The sequence below is a fragment of the Ovis aries genome, chromosome 1 (assembly GCF_016772045.2).
Source record: "Ovis aries strain OAR_USU_Benz2616 breed Rambouillet chromosome 1, ARS-UI_Ramb_v3.0, whole genome shotgun sequence".
NCBI classification, from domain to species: Eukaryota; Metazoa; Chordata; class Mammalia; order Artiodactyla; family Bovidae; genus Ovis; species Ovis aries.
The window spans coordinates 15,349,004-15,366,084 of record NC_056054.1 but is presented as its reverse complement, the minus strand read 5'-3'; the positions used below and the strand labels follow the sequence as shown (position 1 = coordinate 15,366,084).

Here is a 17,081-nt window from a genome sequence, read left to right as displayed (position 1 = left end):
GCGGGCTGGGTAGCTGTACACCTGTTTCCTCCAGGGGCTGGGTGACCTCAGGGCCCTAGCCGGGTCTCCTGTGTCTTATCACCCTGTGCATTGTGCTGAGCCAGGGTCTGACATACAGCAGGTGCTTCGGACGCATTTGTTCAGTTGGTGAAATTCCATGGGCCTTGTCCAGGTTACCAGCATCTCCGGCTCCGACTACCGCAGCAGTCTTCTAACCGGCCTCCCTGCAGCCAGGCTTGCTTCCTCAGATTCATCTTCTGCCCTGGGAAGAAAACTGCCTAAAATGCAAGTCTATCCTGGTTTGATCTCTAGTCAGAATTTTTGACTGACTTCCCACTGCCATCATGGTTAAGTCCCATCTCTTTGAAATGACTTGTGGATCCTATAAACCTTGACTCCTGCCTCATCCTAAAGTGCCATCTTGTGCCACTCTCTCTCTGTCTGGGCCCAACCAGGGATCTCTTTCTCCCCCACTCATGAATCACTCTTTTTGGCGCCACTGGGCCATTACACATATTATGCTCTCTAGCTGGAACATTAGCGCCTTCCCCGTTCCCATGCCTGGTTAAACTCTACTTACCCTTCAGCACATTGGGTTGCCCACTTTGCCTGGATTGAGAGATGACAAGAAGTGTGGACTGCCAGCAATCCGACTTCTGGGCATATATCCAGGCATACGGATATAATTCAAAAAGATACATGCACCCCTGTAGTCATAGCAGCACTATTAACAATAGCCAAGACAAACTAAATGTTCACCAACAGATGAATGGATAAGGAAGATGTGGTTAATATATGCAGTGGAATATTACTCGGCCATAAAAAAGTGAAATAATGCCATTTGCAGCTACATGGTTGGATCTAGAGATAACCATACCAAGCAAAGAAGTCAGAAAGAGAAAGACAAATACCATTCAATTAGATGTGGAATCTAAAATATGACACAAATGAATTTATCTACGAAACAGAAACAGACTTACAGACATAGAGAACAAGCTTACTGTTGCCAAGCAGGAGGGAAAGGGGCAGTAATGGATTAGGAGTTTGAAATCAGCAGATGAAAGCTATTTTATATACACGGTGGATAAACAGCAAAGTCCTATTGTATAGCACAGAGAACTATATTTAATATTCTGAGATAAACCATGATGGAAAAGAATATATGTATATGAATCACTTTGCTATAAAGCAGAAATTAATACAACATTGTAAATCAACTATACTTCAATTTAAAAAAAAGAAGTGCGGATATATACTGGTTTCTGGACAATGGCTCAAGGTTTGGCTAGATGGGCAGGGACTCAGAAAGCACAGAATTGGTGGATTGCAGACAAAGAAGGCTTGGAAAGGGGTATTTAGATGGACCTTCGGAAATGGGTAGAGGGTGTGACTGTATTTCTATACCAAGGAAAAGTCTCACCAAAGAGCATCCGTGTCAAGGAGGCTCTAGATAATCTAATGCCTAAGACAGAACATCCCATGGCTGGCAGTCCATCTCACTCCGGACCCCCTCCAGTGCTTGCTCAACATACCCTTGTATAACTTAGGTGGTCATGGCAGCAAGAATAAAGACTGCTTATGGGTTCAATGATATGCACTTGCCTCACCAAGGCTGGTCTGGCTAATGTCACACTGTATGTCCAACCAAACATCAGCAGGAACAGATGCTGACTACCCAAAATATCACCATTCTGCAGGGATTCATCAAGTCACCTGGTGCCAGGTTAATTCTCCTGGATCCTTTCTCTGATGGAGAGGGCAGTGGCTCACCCTCACTGACACAGCCAGCATATACAGCTCCAGGAATCAAAGGAAGGTCAGTGAGAGTGGTATCTCTCACAATCACACCAAGTAACCCTCAGTATTAATTTCCTGTAGTTGTCATAGTGAAAGTGCTGGTCACTCAGTCGTGTGAGTGACTCCTTGTGACCCCATGGGTTGTAGCCCGCCAGGCTCCTCTGTCCAGGGAATTTTCCAGGCAAGGATACTGGAGTGGGTTGCCATTCCCTTCACCAGGGGATCTTCCCAACCCAGGGATCAAACCCTGATCTCCTGCATTGCAGGCAGATTCTTTACCATCTGAGCCACCAAGGAAAGCCTGTAGTTGCCATAACAAATTACTATAAACTTGGTGACCTCATACAACAGAACTTACTCTCTCACAGTTCTGAAGGCCAGAAGTTCAACATCAGCCTCACTGAACCTAAATCAAGGTATAAGCAGGGCTGCACTCCTCCAAGATTATGGGGAAGAATCCGTTCCTTGACTCTTCCAGCTTTTAGTAACCGCTGGCATTCCTCTGCTGAGGCCACCTTACCCCAGTCTCTACTTCTGTCTCCTGTATGTGTGAGATCTCCATCTGCCTCTTTCTTAAAAGGACACTGGCAGTTGGATTTAGGGCCCCTGGATAATCCAGGATAATCTCCCCATGTCAAGATCATTAACTTAATCACATCTGCAAAAATCCTTCTTCCCTTATAAGGTAACATTTTACACATTCCAGAGATTAGGACCTGATATCTTTGGGTGGGCATTAGTCCGGCTACTATACCCACTCATGCAACTTTTGCTTCCTGTCTCCCCAACATTGGCCTCTGTTAGTTTGGAGGCCTCAGTTCTCAAGGGAAAGGAAGCAACACAGTTTTCATTGAATTGGAAGTTGGAACTTCTAACTGGCCATATTGTGCTTCTCATGCCACTCAAATACCAGGCAAAGAAAGAGTCAGCATGCTGGCTGCCTGACTGGTCCTCATTACCAAGGGGAAACAGGGGCGTCACTACACATCAAGGGCAAGGAAGACTATGTCTGGGACCAGGGAGTTCTCAGGGGTCCCTTGCACAAAAGTTAACAAAAAGCTATTGCATCCAAAACTGTGCAGGACCACTGAAGCTTCAGACCCTTTAAGAATGATTCTTTGGGATCATTCCACTATCTGACAAATTCCAACTGGCTGAGATCCCGGTCAAGGACAAAAGGAACATAGGAGAGTGGAAGAAAGAACATATTCACTCAATTAGTGAAGTATATTTAATAAAGAGAAACACTTACTTGATTGAACATATCTATGTATCAGCTATGGCACTGTGACCAGCTACCAGAAGGGGTTCCATTGCATTAAGGGGCATGTGTGTGTGTATCTGTGTGTGTGTGTGATATTAAGTGCTTTTCTCCCCTCCCTTCTCCTTGTCCCTTAGGATTTTATTTAAAGTTTGCAGGCAATTGCTAACTTTACAGTATACTCTTTAATTGCAGGTGTGATTGTACTGAATTAGAGTAATTAACATCACCCAAATATGGATTCAGTGACTAAGTTCTGGAGCTGGATACATCTATTGGATGGTGGAATTTCTTGTGTTTATCCAGGGAGTGAGTTAGGATCTTCACCTGTATGCAGGATAGTTTCATCTTATGAGGTAGAAGCTCCTGTTGCTAGATGGAGGTTCAGACAAGTGTGGATGGACATGTATGGATACCGAGTGTCCAAAGGGTTGGGCCGTGCCAGTTATGAAGCTATTGCTTTTTCATTCCAGATGCAGCCTTCTGTACTCTGCTCTGTGAAACTGGAGCTCGGACTCTGCAAACCACATCAACTTTGTCAGCTAGCTTGGATAACTAGGGGCACCAGGGAAACACTGGAAGGCGGGAGTGGAGATTTTCCTTCTTCCTTTGCCTTCTCTTCCTTCTCCTGGTAGCCACAGCTGCTCCCAGCCCTCAGCTACTTTTCTGCACTCCCAGACAAGCTTCGCTGTGTCCCCTAGGAGGTCCTAGCACCAGCCAGACAGCAGCCCCTCTCCAGACCTCTGAGCTCTAGCATTACGGGGCTCCCCTAGTCAAGCCCACCGGTTCTGCCAGCCTCAACCTCTTCCCTGCACTCCTGCAGCCTCAGGAGTGGGATCTGCTTCCTGCAGTGGCTTTCATTAGTTTAGCCTGGTGTTCTGTTTGTTCTTCCAGTCCACCTACATCAGTGTAACCCATTCCCTATAGTAAATTCCCTGTGTTGAAAAGCCTAGGGTAATTTCTCTTTTCCTCACTGGACCTTGACTGATACAAACTATTAGGAAAGCAGTACTCGTTTTTCACTGGGGCACTGAACCAAAAGAAAGTTAATTTGGAAGTACGGGGGGTCATCGTGAGAGGGCAGCCTGCCTAAGAGGAGGGCTGAGACAGATGAGACAGGTCCCTGACACATTTAAGCACCCAGATCTAGCTTCATATGAAGCCAAATCTATTTCCTGGACTTTTCAGTTATCTGGGCCAATAAACTTTCTTTCTTTTATTTTTGCTTAAAACATATCAGGTTGCGTTTCTGTTGTTTACACCCGAGTACTGACTAATCCGGATCTCCTCACCCCCAGCCCCAGACCAGGTGCCCCACTCCACAGACACTGAACAGCCAAGACCAACCAGCTCCTACTGAAAACTTTAATGAAATCAATAAGTTAATAAGTTAACAAAGTGAGGTACTTGCATATCCGAGAACCGGGTTGGTGGGGAGCCTCGATCGTGAAGGAGGGAGGGCTTCTCCCCAAGTCTCCTTGGATCCCAGCCTCCGGCCCCTCTCCACAGCTCTGTCTCTCAGGGGGCGGAGGTGCGGCTCTCTGGGGACAGTGTAGTGCGGGTGAGGTGAGCCAGGACAGGCTCCATCCAGGGCATGATGGTCACATGCAGAGGGCATGTGGGGGCAGGGGCTGGGCACCTGGGGGCTGAGCAAGGTCCAACCCCAGCCCTGGTGCTGGTGCATGCAGGTCCCCAGTCATGAGATGCAGGCAGCTGGGCCTGAGCCCCTTATTCCCGGGTGCCCCACAGAGGGTCACCATTGGTCCACTCCCCGTCACCCTCCTGCCACCCGCATTGGCTTTGCAGACGAGGGACAAAGCGGTAGGGATACCAAAGGGGGCCTGCAGTGGGTGAGGGCTTATGCAGTCAGGGGGCTGCCAACTGAAGGGAAGAGGGTGGGTAAGGAAGGAGGGGGAAGCAGTGCATGTGAGCGCTGTATGCACAGTTGGTGCCTGATGAATGGTACTTGCTTGACGTATTGTTATTCTCTCCAGGAGTTAGAGCAACTAGGAGCAGGGCAAGCCTAGATAGAAGCGGACCCGACAACCACCCTGGGGAAAGGCCTGGGGGCTTTCCAGGGCTGTCCAGACCCCAAGAGGCCTAGCCTTGAGTTGTGCTGTGGGGATACCAAGGAGGGCCCTTAGGGATAGACAGAGGCAGCAGTTAGGGCTCCTGGACCTGTGAGGAATAAATCTTCTTGAGAAAGGGAAGTTTGTAAAGCTCTGGGGTGGGGCCCGGAGAGCCCTGGGGTCATGTGAGAGCTCCCTCTCCTACCTGGATGGGGTTGGTAGGAGTGGACATCACTCCGCAAGACTAGGCTACTGGCCTCAGCTGCAGAGACCCAGCAAATGCTGAGTGGCTCTGTGCTGAAGTCCCCAGGTGTAGGTAATTGTCTTTGTCAGCATGAATGCTGAGAGGCTACCTGTGTGTCTGGGGAAACTGTAGGGACATGTTTGTCTGACCGTGGGAGCACTGTCTGAGAGATTTGAGGGCAGAACACAGACAGTTATGCTGTCAGAGGTGCCTAGGGCCGGAGGGGAGTGAACATTGGCAGGAAGAGGGAGCCCCTGGGAGTGGACACTTGCAAATGGGAAGGCCCAGGCACTGCCCTTGGGGAGGCAAGGGAGAAACAGGCCCCATGCTGGGAGGGGAGAAGAGGGGTTGATGAGCCAGAGATCAGGGACGGGGGTCATAGCCAAGCAGCCTGAGACCAGCTACCGCTGGGGGCCCATCTCCCAGGGCGGGAGGGGCAGAGGGACCCCATGGGGGTCCCCAAAGTTGCATATTTCACATGGTTTGCATATATGGTGCCCACCTGCCTAGCGGCAGGCTCCTGTGCTTATGGGTACCTGTGTGGGCACCGTGGGCCCACCCCCAAGTGGAGTGGGGTCTTGGCGGGAAGGCTTCCCTGCTCTGTCCGAAGGGCGGGCCAAAGACCTCACCTTGCATAGCTGGAAGCTGGGTCAGGGCCCAGGGCCCCAGCGCCCTGTTCCCACTCCAGGGGCAGTGCCCCTGCCAGGCAGGCCCTGTCGGGCCTTGATGGAATGGGCAGGGCACTGGGGGACCCAGAGGCCGCCGAGCAGCCGCCGCTGCTGCCCTCCATGCGGCCTGGCATCTCTCGCTCCTGAGGTGGAGCGGGTCGCTGGCACCCACGTCGGGTATTTCGCCCACCCAGACAGCTCAATACTGCATGTGGCCTCTCTCCCCACGAGGGAGTGAGTTCAAGTAAGAGAGGAGTCCGGAGGCCTCAGAGGGCGGGTCCGAGAGCCAGGCCGAGGGGCTGGCCGTGTGCTGCCCCGCCCCTGAGAAGACCCTCAGTCCATGTTGGTGCTGACCGAGCGGGAGATGCTGAGCGTCTGTGCGGAGACGGAGATGTCCTCGTGGTCCACAGGGCTGTGGTAGTCGGAGGTGATGTCGGGGTCGAAGAGCGGCACTTGCGCGGTGCCCAGGCTGGCCGAGGTGCCGGAGCGCAGGCAGCGCGAGTAGAAGCCCAGCAACAGGTCCAGCTTGTGCTCGATGGACTGCACCTGGGGGCGGGGCGCGGCTGGAGGCGGGGCCTGGCCGCGACTTGGGGGCGGGGCGCGGCCGGGGGCGGGGCTTGCCCTGGGAGGGTCGCATCTGCGTGGCGAGACTCCTCCGGGAGGAGGTGCGACAGGAAAGGCGGAACCCGGCCGGAGGGCGGAACGAAGCTGGGAACCTGGGGTTTATTCCCATCCACCCACCCACCCCCGCAACGAAATTTAGTTGTGACGGGTTGGGATAGTCCAGATGATCAAGAGAGACAAGTGAGGCAGCGTTAAATGAAGTAGGTGGGACTTGGGCTTATCTGAGATGCTAGCAGCCTAGGGCGGGGCTTGGCCGGAGAGGGTTGATTTATCCGGGTCTTTTAGCAGGAGCCGGCGGGCCTTCTGGGAGGCAGACCTTCTGTGGGGCGGGGTCCACCTCCCAGCGGATGCGTGGGCCCGGCTCCGGCCTGCAGTTCTGGTGCTCTGGGCTAAAGCTCTGAGAAGCAGACCCTCCCCTTGGGCCTAACCCGGGGGCCTTCCAGTCGACGGCTGGCTTCCCCACAGCAGCGAAGCCACACTCACCTGCTTCTCCACCTTGACCACACGTCCCATTATACTGATTTCATCCACCACCTCAGTATCGGAGGGCCCTTTGTCACCCTTCTCCCGGGCTTTCCGGTCCCCGGGGCCCCGGCCGACAATCTGGTCCACCCTGTGGGGAAAGGGAACTGTCAAAAGGATCCAGACACTGGCCACCACGCTTTCCTACAAGAATTCGAGCTTGCCTTCTTAAAGGGGAGACATTCACTTGGGTGGGAGGAGGCCATCTGAGAGAGGGGGCCGGTTTGCTCTTCCAGCAACACAAGAGAAGACTCTACACGTGGACATCACCAGATGGTCAAAACCGAAATCAGACTGATTATATTCTTTGCAGCCAAAGATGGAAAAGCTCTATACAGTCAGCAAAAACAAGACCGGGAGCTGACTGTGGCTGGGATCATGAACTCCCTATTGCCAAATTCAGACTTAAATTGAAGAAAGTAGGGAAAACCACTAGACCATTCAGGTGTGACCTAAATCAAATTCCTTATAATTATACAGTGAAAGTGAGAAATAGATTTAAGGGACTAGATCTGATAGACTAGATCTGAGTGCCTGATGAACTATGGATGGAGGTTAGTGACATTGTACAGGAGACAGGGATCAAGACCATCCCCATGGAAAAGAAATGCAAAAACAAGCAAAATGGCTGTCTGAGGAGGCCTTACAAATAGCTGTGAAAAGAAGGGAAGTAAAAAGCAAAGGAGAAAAGGAAAGATATACCCATTTAAATGCAGAGTTCCAAAGGAATAGCAAGAAGAGACAAGAAAGACTTCCTAACTGAACAGTGCAAAGAAATAGAGGAAAACAACAAAATGGGGAAGACTAGAGATCTCTTCAAGAAATCAGAGATACCAAGGGAACATTTCATGCAAAGATGGGCACAATAAAGGACAGAAATTGTATGGACCTAACAGAAGCAGAAGATATTACGAAGAGGTGGCAAGAATACACAGAAGAACTGTCCAAAAAAGATCTTCACGACCAAGATAATCACAATGGTGTGATCACTCACTTAGAGCCAGACATCCTGGAATGTGAAGTCAAGTGGGACTTAGGAAGCATCACTACGAACAAAGCTAGTGGAGGTGATGGAATATCAGTTGAGCTATTTCAAATCCTAAAGAAGACGCTGTGAAAGTGCTGCACTCAATATGACAGCAAATTGGGAAAACTCATCAGTGGCCACAGGACTGGAAAAGGTCAGTTTTCATTCCAATCCCAAAGAAAGGCAATGCCAAAGAATGCTCAAACTACTGCACAATTGCACTCATCTCACATGCTAGTAAAGTAATGCTTAAAATTCTCCAAGCCAGGCTTCAGCAATACATGAACCGTGAACTCCCTGATGTTCAAGCTGGTTTTCAAAAAGGCAGAGGAACCAGAGATCAAATTGCCAACATCCACTGGATCATGGAGAAAGCAAGAGAGTTCCAGAAAAACATCTATTTCTGCTTTATTGACTATGCCAAAGCCTTTGACTGTGTGGATCACAATAAACTGTGGAAAATTCTGAAAGAGACGGAAATACCAGACCACCTAAACTGCCTCTTGAGAAACCTGTATGCAGGCCAGGAAGCAACAGTTAGAACTGGACATGGAACAACAGACTGGTTCCAAATAGGAAAAGGAGTATGTCAAGGCTGTATATTGTCACCCTGCTTATTTAACTTATATGCAGAGTACATCATGAGAAATGCTGGGCTGGAGGGAGCACAAGCTGGAATCAAGATTGCCAGGAGAAATATCAATAACCTCAGATATGCAGATGACACCACCCTTATGGTAGAAAGTGAAGAACTAAAGAGCCTCTTGATGAAAATGAAAGAGGAGAGTGAAAAAGTTGGCTTAAAGCTCAACATTCAAAAAACTAAGATCATGGCATCGGGTCCCATCACTTCATGGGAAATAGATGGGGAAACAGTGGAAACAGCAGCTGACTTTATTTTTCTGGGCTCCGTAATCATTGCAGATGGTGATTGCAGCCATGAAGTTAAAAGACGCTTACTCCTTGGAAGGAAAGTTATGACCAAACTAGACAGCATATTAGAAAGCAGAGACATTACTTTGTCAACAAAGGTCCACCTAGTCAAGGCTATGGTTTTTCCAGTGGTCACGTATGGATGTGAAAGTTGGGCTGTGAAGAAAGCTGAGCACCGAAGAATTGATGCTTTTGAACTGTGTGTTGGAGAAGACTCTTGAGAGTCCCTTGGACTGCAAGGAGATCCAACCAGTTCATCCTAAAGGAGATCAGTCCTGGGTGTTCTTTGGAAGGAATGATGCTAAAGCTGAAACTCCAATACTTTGGCCACCTCGTGTGAAGAGTTGACTCATTGGAAAAGACTCTGATGCTGGGAGGGATTGGGGGCAGGAGGAGAAGGGGACGACAGAGGATGAAATGAGACAGAGGATGAGATGAGACAGAGGATGAGATGAGTCGGCATCACCGACTCGACGGACATGGATTTGGGTGAACTCCAGGAGTTGGTGATGGACAGGGAGGCCTGGTGTGCTGCGATTCATGGGGTCACAAAGAGTCGGACACAACTGAGTGACTGAACTGAACTGAACTGAACTGAACTGAACTGAATGGAGAGACCACGTTTAATAGAAGTGCCCAGTCGCTGCTTTGACCAGGGGAGCAGAGCCACCACCCACAAACATGACAAGTAAAACAGCTGCCTGATGGAAGCACAGGTAGGAAACGGTGGACTGGGATGAGGGAGAGACACAAGTGGGGATGTGAGTTATAAGGGGGACAAGGCAGAAGCTGGTCCCACGTTACCTTTCTGCTCCCCTTTACAGAGACATGCTTGAAAGTGTTATCCCTACCCTCTATCTTCAATTTCTCTTTTCTGCCTTTCTAAAACCTCTCTAATCAGGCTTTCATTCCCACCATTTCACCAAAACCACAGTTGTCAAGATACCAAAAGACTTCCATGTTGCTAAATTCGATTCTCAGCCCTCACTATGCTTGACCTGTTAGCAGTGCCTGGCACATCGGATCCCCCCTTCTTTCTGCAGGTTCTTCATTTGGATTCCCAAACATCACTTTCACCCAGTTCTCCTACGTCACTCACCTCTCCTTCTCAGTCTCCTTTGCTGGTTCCTCCTTTATCTCCACAACGTCTTAACATTTCAGGACCCAGAGCTCACTCCTAGGACGACTTTTTTTTCATCTATTTACTCTCACTCACTAAATGATGTCTTCAGTTCCAGACTTTCCATTCCTCTATACACGGTTGACACCAAATCTATATCTCCAGCCCATACCTCTCCTCCAAACTCCACACTCCTCTGCCAGATACACACTCCATTTAGCTGTCTGATGGGCATCACAAACCCAGCATGTCCCAGCTTTCCTGATCGAAACTTGCTCCACTCATTGACTTTCCCCATGTCAATAAACAGCAACTTTTTCCTCTTGCTTAAGCCAAAAACTTTGGCTTTATCCTTGATTCTCTCTCTCTCTTTTTCCTCTTACACCCTATCTGAAAATACTGTCAGCTCTACTTTCAGAACATATCGACAATCTGACCATTTTGCCTCACCTTAATTGCAGCCACCTGGTCCATACCACCATCCTCTCTTGCCTGCACATCTGAATTAGCCCCCTCACTGGTCTCCCTGTTTCCATCCTAGTCCCCTATAGGCCATTCTCAACACAGCACCTAGGATGATCCTTGTAAAATATACCTCAGATTGCATCTGTCCTTTGTTCAAAGCCCTCCAATGCTTGCATATTCCTCTGGATGAATGCCAACATCTTTGCAGTGGCCCCCAGAGCTTTATATAGTCTAAGTGCTATTAGCCTGCTAACCTCATCTCCTGCTTCCCTCATGCCAGGACAGGCACACTGGGCTGCTTGCTGTTCCTAAAACATCACCCCAGACACCTGCCCATCTCAAAACCTTTGCACTTGCTATTCCCTCTGGAAACTATTTTAAACAAACCACAATCATGGGACTATTTGCCTCACCTTCAATTTTTTTTTTCTCAAATGTCACCTTCTTGCCTATTTAAAAATCACAAATCTGAACACCCTAACATTATTTTTCTTCTTAGCCTTTATCATCATCTGACATGTTCTGGTTTCACTTACTATCATCTGTTAGAGCTCCATGAAGCAGAGGCCATTTGTTTTCCACCATATCCCCACTGTCTGGCAAGTAACAAATAAATGCCCAGTGACTATTTCTTGAGAGAACAAATGAAAATGCAGGCCACAAGAGGAAAGTGGCGAGGTGTAGGTGATTGGGTTCTTGGTGTGGGAATCTTCCTACACGCTAGGCAGAGAGAAGAGGTGTTGGAGGAGGATTCCAGAGGCAAGAGGTGAGCAGCACTGAAGACAATTTGCCTATTCTTTTAGGAGATGCTGCGGGGCGGTGAGGGTGGGGGGGGGGGGCAGTCACTGATTATTTTGAGCCTAGTATTTTAGGACGAGAAAGCAGTCATCTAAAGACGTCCTTGAAGCGAGCAGGTCGCTAGGGTTCGCTTCAGGTTCAGTAAGGCTTCCCTGGTGCCTCAGATGGTGAAGAGTCGACCTGCAACGCAGGAGACCCAAGTTCAATCCCTAGGTGGGGAAGATCCCCTGGGGAAAGAAATGGCAACCCACTCCAGCGTTCTGGCCTGGGAATCGCCATGGACAGAGGAGCCTGATGGGCTACAGTCCATGGGGTCGCAGAGTCGGCCACGACTGAACGACTAACCTACACTTCCCTTTCAGGTTCAGTAACAGGTGCGGGTGGCAGGCTCCCGCTGCAATGCGCGGCAAGCGAGAAACGCCAGCTCCCGCCGCGGCCCCTAGGGGGCGCTCAGGGCTGCGTTCGGGCGCCCGCAGAGGGGCTCCGGCGGGAACTGGTGCCGCGGCGGTCCTGCCCCGCTCCCCCGTCCCCGGCCCGGCTCACCCACCGAGCCTGCAGACTCTTGATCCGGCCCAGCATGTCCAGGTGCCCTGCTGAATACTGTTCAATGACGTCCTTCACGTCGTACGGTCGCAGAGTCTCCTTGAATTTCCTTTTGGCTACCAGGAACTTCAGGATCCTGTGGGGATAGGGAGTCTCAGAGGACATGCATCCTTTTCCAGCCGCCGTGCTGTCCTTTGCTACCTTGTCTGGCAGGAGGCCACCTCCTGCCTGGGCCACCGCAGACAGCCGCAGCTGACACTTGGGTCTCCCTCCCTCCTCACCACGCTCCTGCCCCAGCCTCCTGAGTTTGTTTGTTCTTTGATAGGTAGTCACTGGGAGGGCCGGGACTGGGCCCTGTTTCTCTCTGCTGGGTGGGACACAAGGGAGGCACCTGTGAACACTGCTGCTAAGGACAGCTTAGGGGAAGACATTTTTGCATATGCCTGTTAGCACTCCTGTGCTGGACGCTGGACACCCCAAAGGGCATCAGGTACAATCCCTGGTCTCAGGAGCACTGGTCTGGGGTGGGAGACGAAGAGGACACAGACAATTATGGGGCGATGAGGACCATGTCAAGGAGTGGAGAAAGAGGACTGGGGACCACGAGAAGGAAGAGCTTGGCTGGGGGGGTCAGGAGACATCTTGAGAAGAGACCCCTTCCAGTCTCCGGGCAAGAGGAGGGGCATGAAGGGAGGCTTTGGGGACACAAACAGGCATGGAGGTGTGTGAGTGAGAGTCTGTCCAAAGTAGCCAGAATAGGATGTGAAGGAAAGGGGTTAATCAATGAGAGGTAGGGTGAGGGGTTATTCTGAAGATCCCAGCATCCCTGGTAGAGATTGGGCAATGGGAAGCTGGGGTGGTAGGGAAGGGGCTGTGCGGTTTACTCTTGCTTTAGCATGACCACCCTCTGTCCACTTGTGTGGGTAGAGGATGTCCTGGAGGGGCAGAGTGCCAGGCAGGAAGACCCACTCCAGGAGATGAGCCTGAGCTGGGGGGGGGCAGGGGTGGGCAGTGGGGTAGAGATACAGAACAGCTGTGAGCAGTGCGGGCGAGGGGCCTGAAAGGCTTCTGAGTCTGAGTCCAGGATGACCCCCATGGCCTGGGGCACACAGGGTGGATGATGGTGTCACTGCCTGACATGGGGTCATGGGAGGAGGAGCAGGACTGGGGCGTGCTGGGTGTGAGGGGCCAAGGAGAGCTGACTTGGGCCGGGGGAAGCTCGGGTGCTGTGTTGCAGAAGCTGGTTCCTTGGAGGGGAGAGACAGGATGCATAAAAGAGGGGTGGGGAGAGAGGCCTTAGACTCTCTGGGAGACGGGGTGTCCAGATGACTGATTTAAAAGAAACACAGAGGAAAGAGGCTTGCACACAGGTGAATCAGCCATGGAAAAGAGGGGGGCGGTGAGTCTGGAAGGCCTAGGGGTGAAACTGGAGCTACAGGATGGATGCAGAGATTAGGCTGGAACTCCATTCCAAGGAGTTTGGGAGAAAGATCCGTGGCTACATGGCTAAAGAGCTCAGGGACTCTGGTCCCCACTGAACTGTTAAGGGAGACAGCCAGTGAAGCCAGGAGGACAGGGGCTTTAAACTTTTTGACCAAGAACTACGATAAGAAATAGTTCATAGAAACTAGTATAAACACACACACATAACTGAAATAGAAGTTTCATAAACATTTATTCTTACTATGAAGGATGTACTCTGATACTTTCTTTTTTCTTTTTTGAATGCTGACCACTAAATTGATTTCACTAAGTTGACTTCAAACTGTTGTGACCTGTGGTTTGAACAGTATGGCTCTAGAGGAAATCCTGGGGGAAACAGACAGGCTGAGGTCAAGACTCCCGAGGGAAGACAGTAAGTTTGAGTCACAGAGGCAAGAGGGGGATGAGACTTAGACACAGAGATGGGGTGAAACTGCCTCTAAGACAGAGACCTAGGGAGAGCCAGGCAAATGCTGATACACAGCTGGAGAGAGAGAGAGAGAGAAAGAGGAGGCAGCCTGACATACAGGGAGAGAGCGGTAAGGGAGAGAAGCAGGGAGAAGACTGTAGTGTGAGTAGAGGGACTGTGGTGGGCAGCCATGCCCACTGCCCCACCTGACCAGCCCTCCCGACGTGATGAGTCTGCACCAACCCAGCTGGGAGCCATATGCCACCTCCCCGCCCCACCTACTCTCCAGGGACCCCACCAGCCAGCACTGTTGAGGGTGCCAGGCAGGCAGCAGCTGGTATGCCAGGAGTTAGGCCAAGCCTGGCCACAAAGGCAGACCCCAGATGGGGAGCAGCAGTGGGTGGCCCACCTCCTGCTTCAGTCTCACCTGACGGAGCGGATGACCGTCTTCACAGCAGGCATGACGTCATCCACAGTGAGTTCGCACTGGTAGCTCTTCTCCTCCACCATTTCCTCCGAGGGGCCCTCTGAAAAGTCAGGAGCAAGCGGCCCAGGTGGCGGTGGCAGAAGGGAGTGCTTGCAACCCCTACCACCACCCTGAGGGGTACAGAGAGGAAGACAGAGCCCCAGGAAGGGCCCAGAGCCTTCCTGGGGGCACAAGCTGACCAGGTTCTCGCCTCCTGGCTGCCCTACCCAGGGGGAACACCTCAGTTTGCTGCAGGCCCATCTCCCCTGTGTACACATCTGCCTGGTGGCCGGTGAGTAGGAGCCACTTTAGGGCGCATCTGGTCTGGCCTGGGGCAAGTTGCACACAGCCCTGGAGGAAGTCCCACCGGCTACACCATGCAGGACAATGACACGGGGTTTGAGGCACCTGTGCATTCTCGCATATCAGCCTTATCCTTCAGCCAAGAGGGAATCAAAGGGTGGGCTCCCAGCCCCAGCTCTGCTATGGAGGAAGCCTCTAAAGCAAATCATTCTCCTCCTGGGATGAGAGAAATGGCTTCTCAAAGGCTGGTGTCCAGCACTGCACAGACAAGTGATGCTGTCCTGGCCCCACTGGGGCCAAAGGGTGGGCAGTTTCTTGGCAGGAAAGAGGAGGCCCTGGGTACCAACCAGGCCCCAGGTACCAGCACCCCCAAAAGACTGGTTTGTGGAGTTCCGTAACTTTCCAAGAAAGGGCCAAGAGAGTGGTCAGCCAGCAGCATGGTGGGGGATTGATACAGCACAGACAGAGGCAGTATGGCTGGGGCCCCTCCCTCCAAAGTTCCTGTCCCTAACCTCCATCCTTGTCCACCCCCCTCTACACCCCTGCCCCCACCACCACCCAGGGGCCTGAAGCATGTCAGAGCTGGGAGAAATCTTCCAGGGAATCTGGTCCAATCCTCTGTTTTCAGAAGAGGACACCGAGGCACAGAAAAGGGCAGTAGCTTACCCAGGTCACAGTGGAAGTCAGGAACAGAGCTGGAACTCCAAAAAGCCACCTCTCTAAATGCAGCCCCCACCAGGCTCACAGCCTCATATCCACAGGCTGGGCCAGCAAACGGGCAGGGTGGGGAGCATGGGCTACGGAGTTGGACAGACCTGCTTAGGGATATCAGCTCTGCCATTTCCTTGCTGAGAGAGCTCAGTCTGCCCATCTGTAAAATGGGGATAGCCACAACCCTGCTATTGCTAAGAGAAGTAGACAAGATAATCCAGAGTGGGGCTGTGCACAGTCAGGGCTCTCTTCAGCAAGGATGGCCTCCCGCTCCTTCCAGAGCATGTTTGTAAGGCTGCTAGCTTTTGATGAGCACTTACTATATTCCCGAACTCTTCTGTTCACCTACTGTGGATAATCTCATATAATCCTCACAACAATCCTAGGAAGTAGATGTGATCACTGTCCCCATTTTATAGACGTGGAAAATGAAGCCCAGGGAGATTAGGTTACCTGCCCAAGATAAATGATAAAGCCAGGATTCAAACCCAGGCAGCCTGGCTCCAAAGCCTGTGCTCTTTTTTCTTTTTTTTTCTTTTGTTCTTGTCACATATTTTTATTTTTTTTAATTAATTTTACTTTACAATATTGTCTTGGTTTTGCCATACATTGACTTGAATCTGCCATGAGTGTACATGTGTTCCCCAATCTTTTTGCTTTTTCTCTTTCTAAATATTGGCGTTTTCCTAGGTGGTGCTGGTGGTAAAGAACACCTGCCAGAGCAGAAGACGTAAGAGACTCTGGTTCGATCGCTGGGTCAGGAAGATCCCCTGGAGGAGGGCATGGCAGCTCACTCCAGTATTCTTGCCTGGAGAAAGCTATGGACAGAGGAGCCTGGCTGGCTACAGTCCATAGGGTTACAAAGAGTCAGACATGACTGAAGCAACTTCACATAGCCAGTTAACAATGTTGTGATAGTTTCGAACAACTCAGCCATATATATACTTGTATCCATTCTGTCCCAAACTCCCCTCCTATCCAGCAAAGCCTATGCTCTTAACCACTACCAAATGCCACCTCTATATTCTTCTCTGATTCTCAAAGAGCCTGGAGCCCAGCAAAGCAAGTATTATGATGCCCATTTTACAGACCAGAAGACTGGTGCCCAAAGATGCTCAATCTGCTGCAAAGCTGGGACTAGAACCAAGTGTTCCCACCCCCAGCCCAGACTCCAGGCCCGCCCTGCCATCCTCAGCGGGTCCTGGCCCCACACCCGCAGGGGCTCACCCTCAGCCGAGGTGCGGGGTTTGAGTCTCAGGGAGGCCCGGAAGCGGGTGCGGTCGTTGAAGCTCCAGCTCTTCTGTACCTTGGTGGGACTGCTGGCCTCACCCACCTGCTCGCTACTCGGGGAAGTGGGCGTCGGCGGAGGTGCCAGGTGCTGCTTGGAGGGGCCCGTCCGCCGCTGGGAGCTGCCCATGCGGATGCGGTCTTTGATGCCCATCCGGCTGCTGGCAGGGCAGGTCGGATGGGGGAGAGAGTCAAGTTAGCTGCAGCTGGGGGTAGGTGTCAGTGGGGACACAGCTGACTTGGGACTTGGGGGCAGCTACTGGGGCTGACTCTCCTCCAAGAGGAGACTTCCTAGGATGGGACATGGGTGTGGTAAGGGGGGCCCTGACTCCTATGAGAAGCCAATCCAGGA

General features: G+C 51.3%; 1 protein-coding gene across 1 annotated transcript in view; it reads right to left on the bottom strand.

Annotated features, from left to right (window-relative positions):
* Positions 1 to 4,409: 4,409 nt before the first annotated feature.
* KCNQ4 (potassium voltage-gated channel subfamily Q member 4) overlaps positions 4,410 to 17,081 on the bottom strand; it is a 58,985-nt gene continuing 46,313 nt past the window's right edge. Inside the window, exons 10-14 of the mRNA XM_027968433.2 lie at positions 16,670 to 16,890; positions 14,390 to 14,489; positions 12,076 to 12,207; positions 7,147 to 7,276; positions 4,410 to 6,585 (exon numbers count right to left, since the gene is read on the bottom strand). Of these exons, the coding sequence (XP_027824234.2) occupies positions 6,373 to 6,585; positions 7,147 to 7,276; positions 12,076 to 12,207; positions 14,390 to 14,489; positions 16,670 to 16,890 (796 nt within the window). The 3' untranslated portion in view covers positions 4,410 to 6,372. The remainder of the gene's footprint in view (positions 6,586 to 7,146; positions 7,277 to 12,075; positions 12,208 to 14,389; positions 14,490 to 16,669; positions 16,891 to 17,081) is intronic.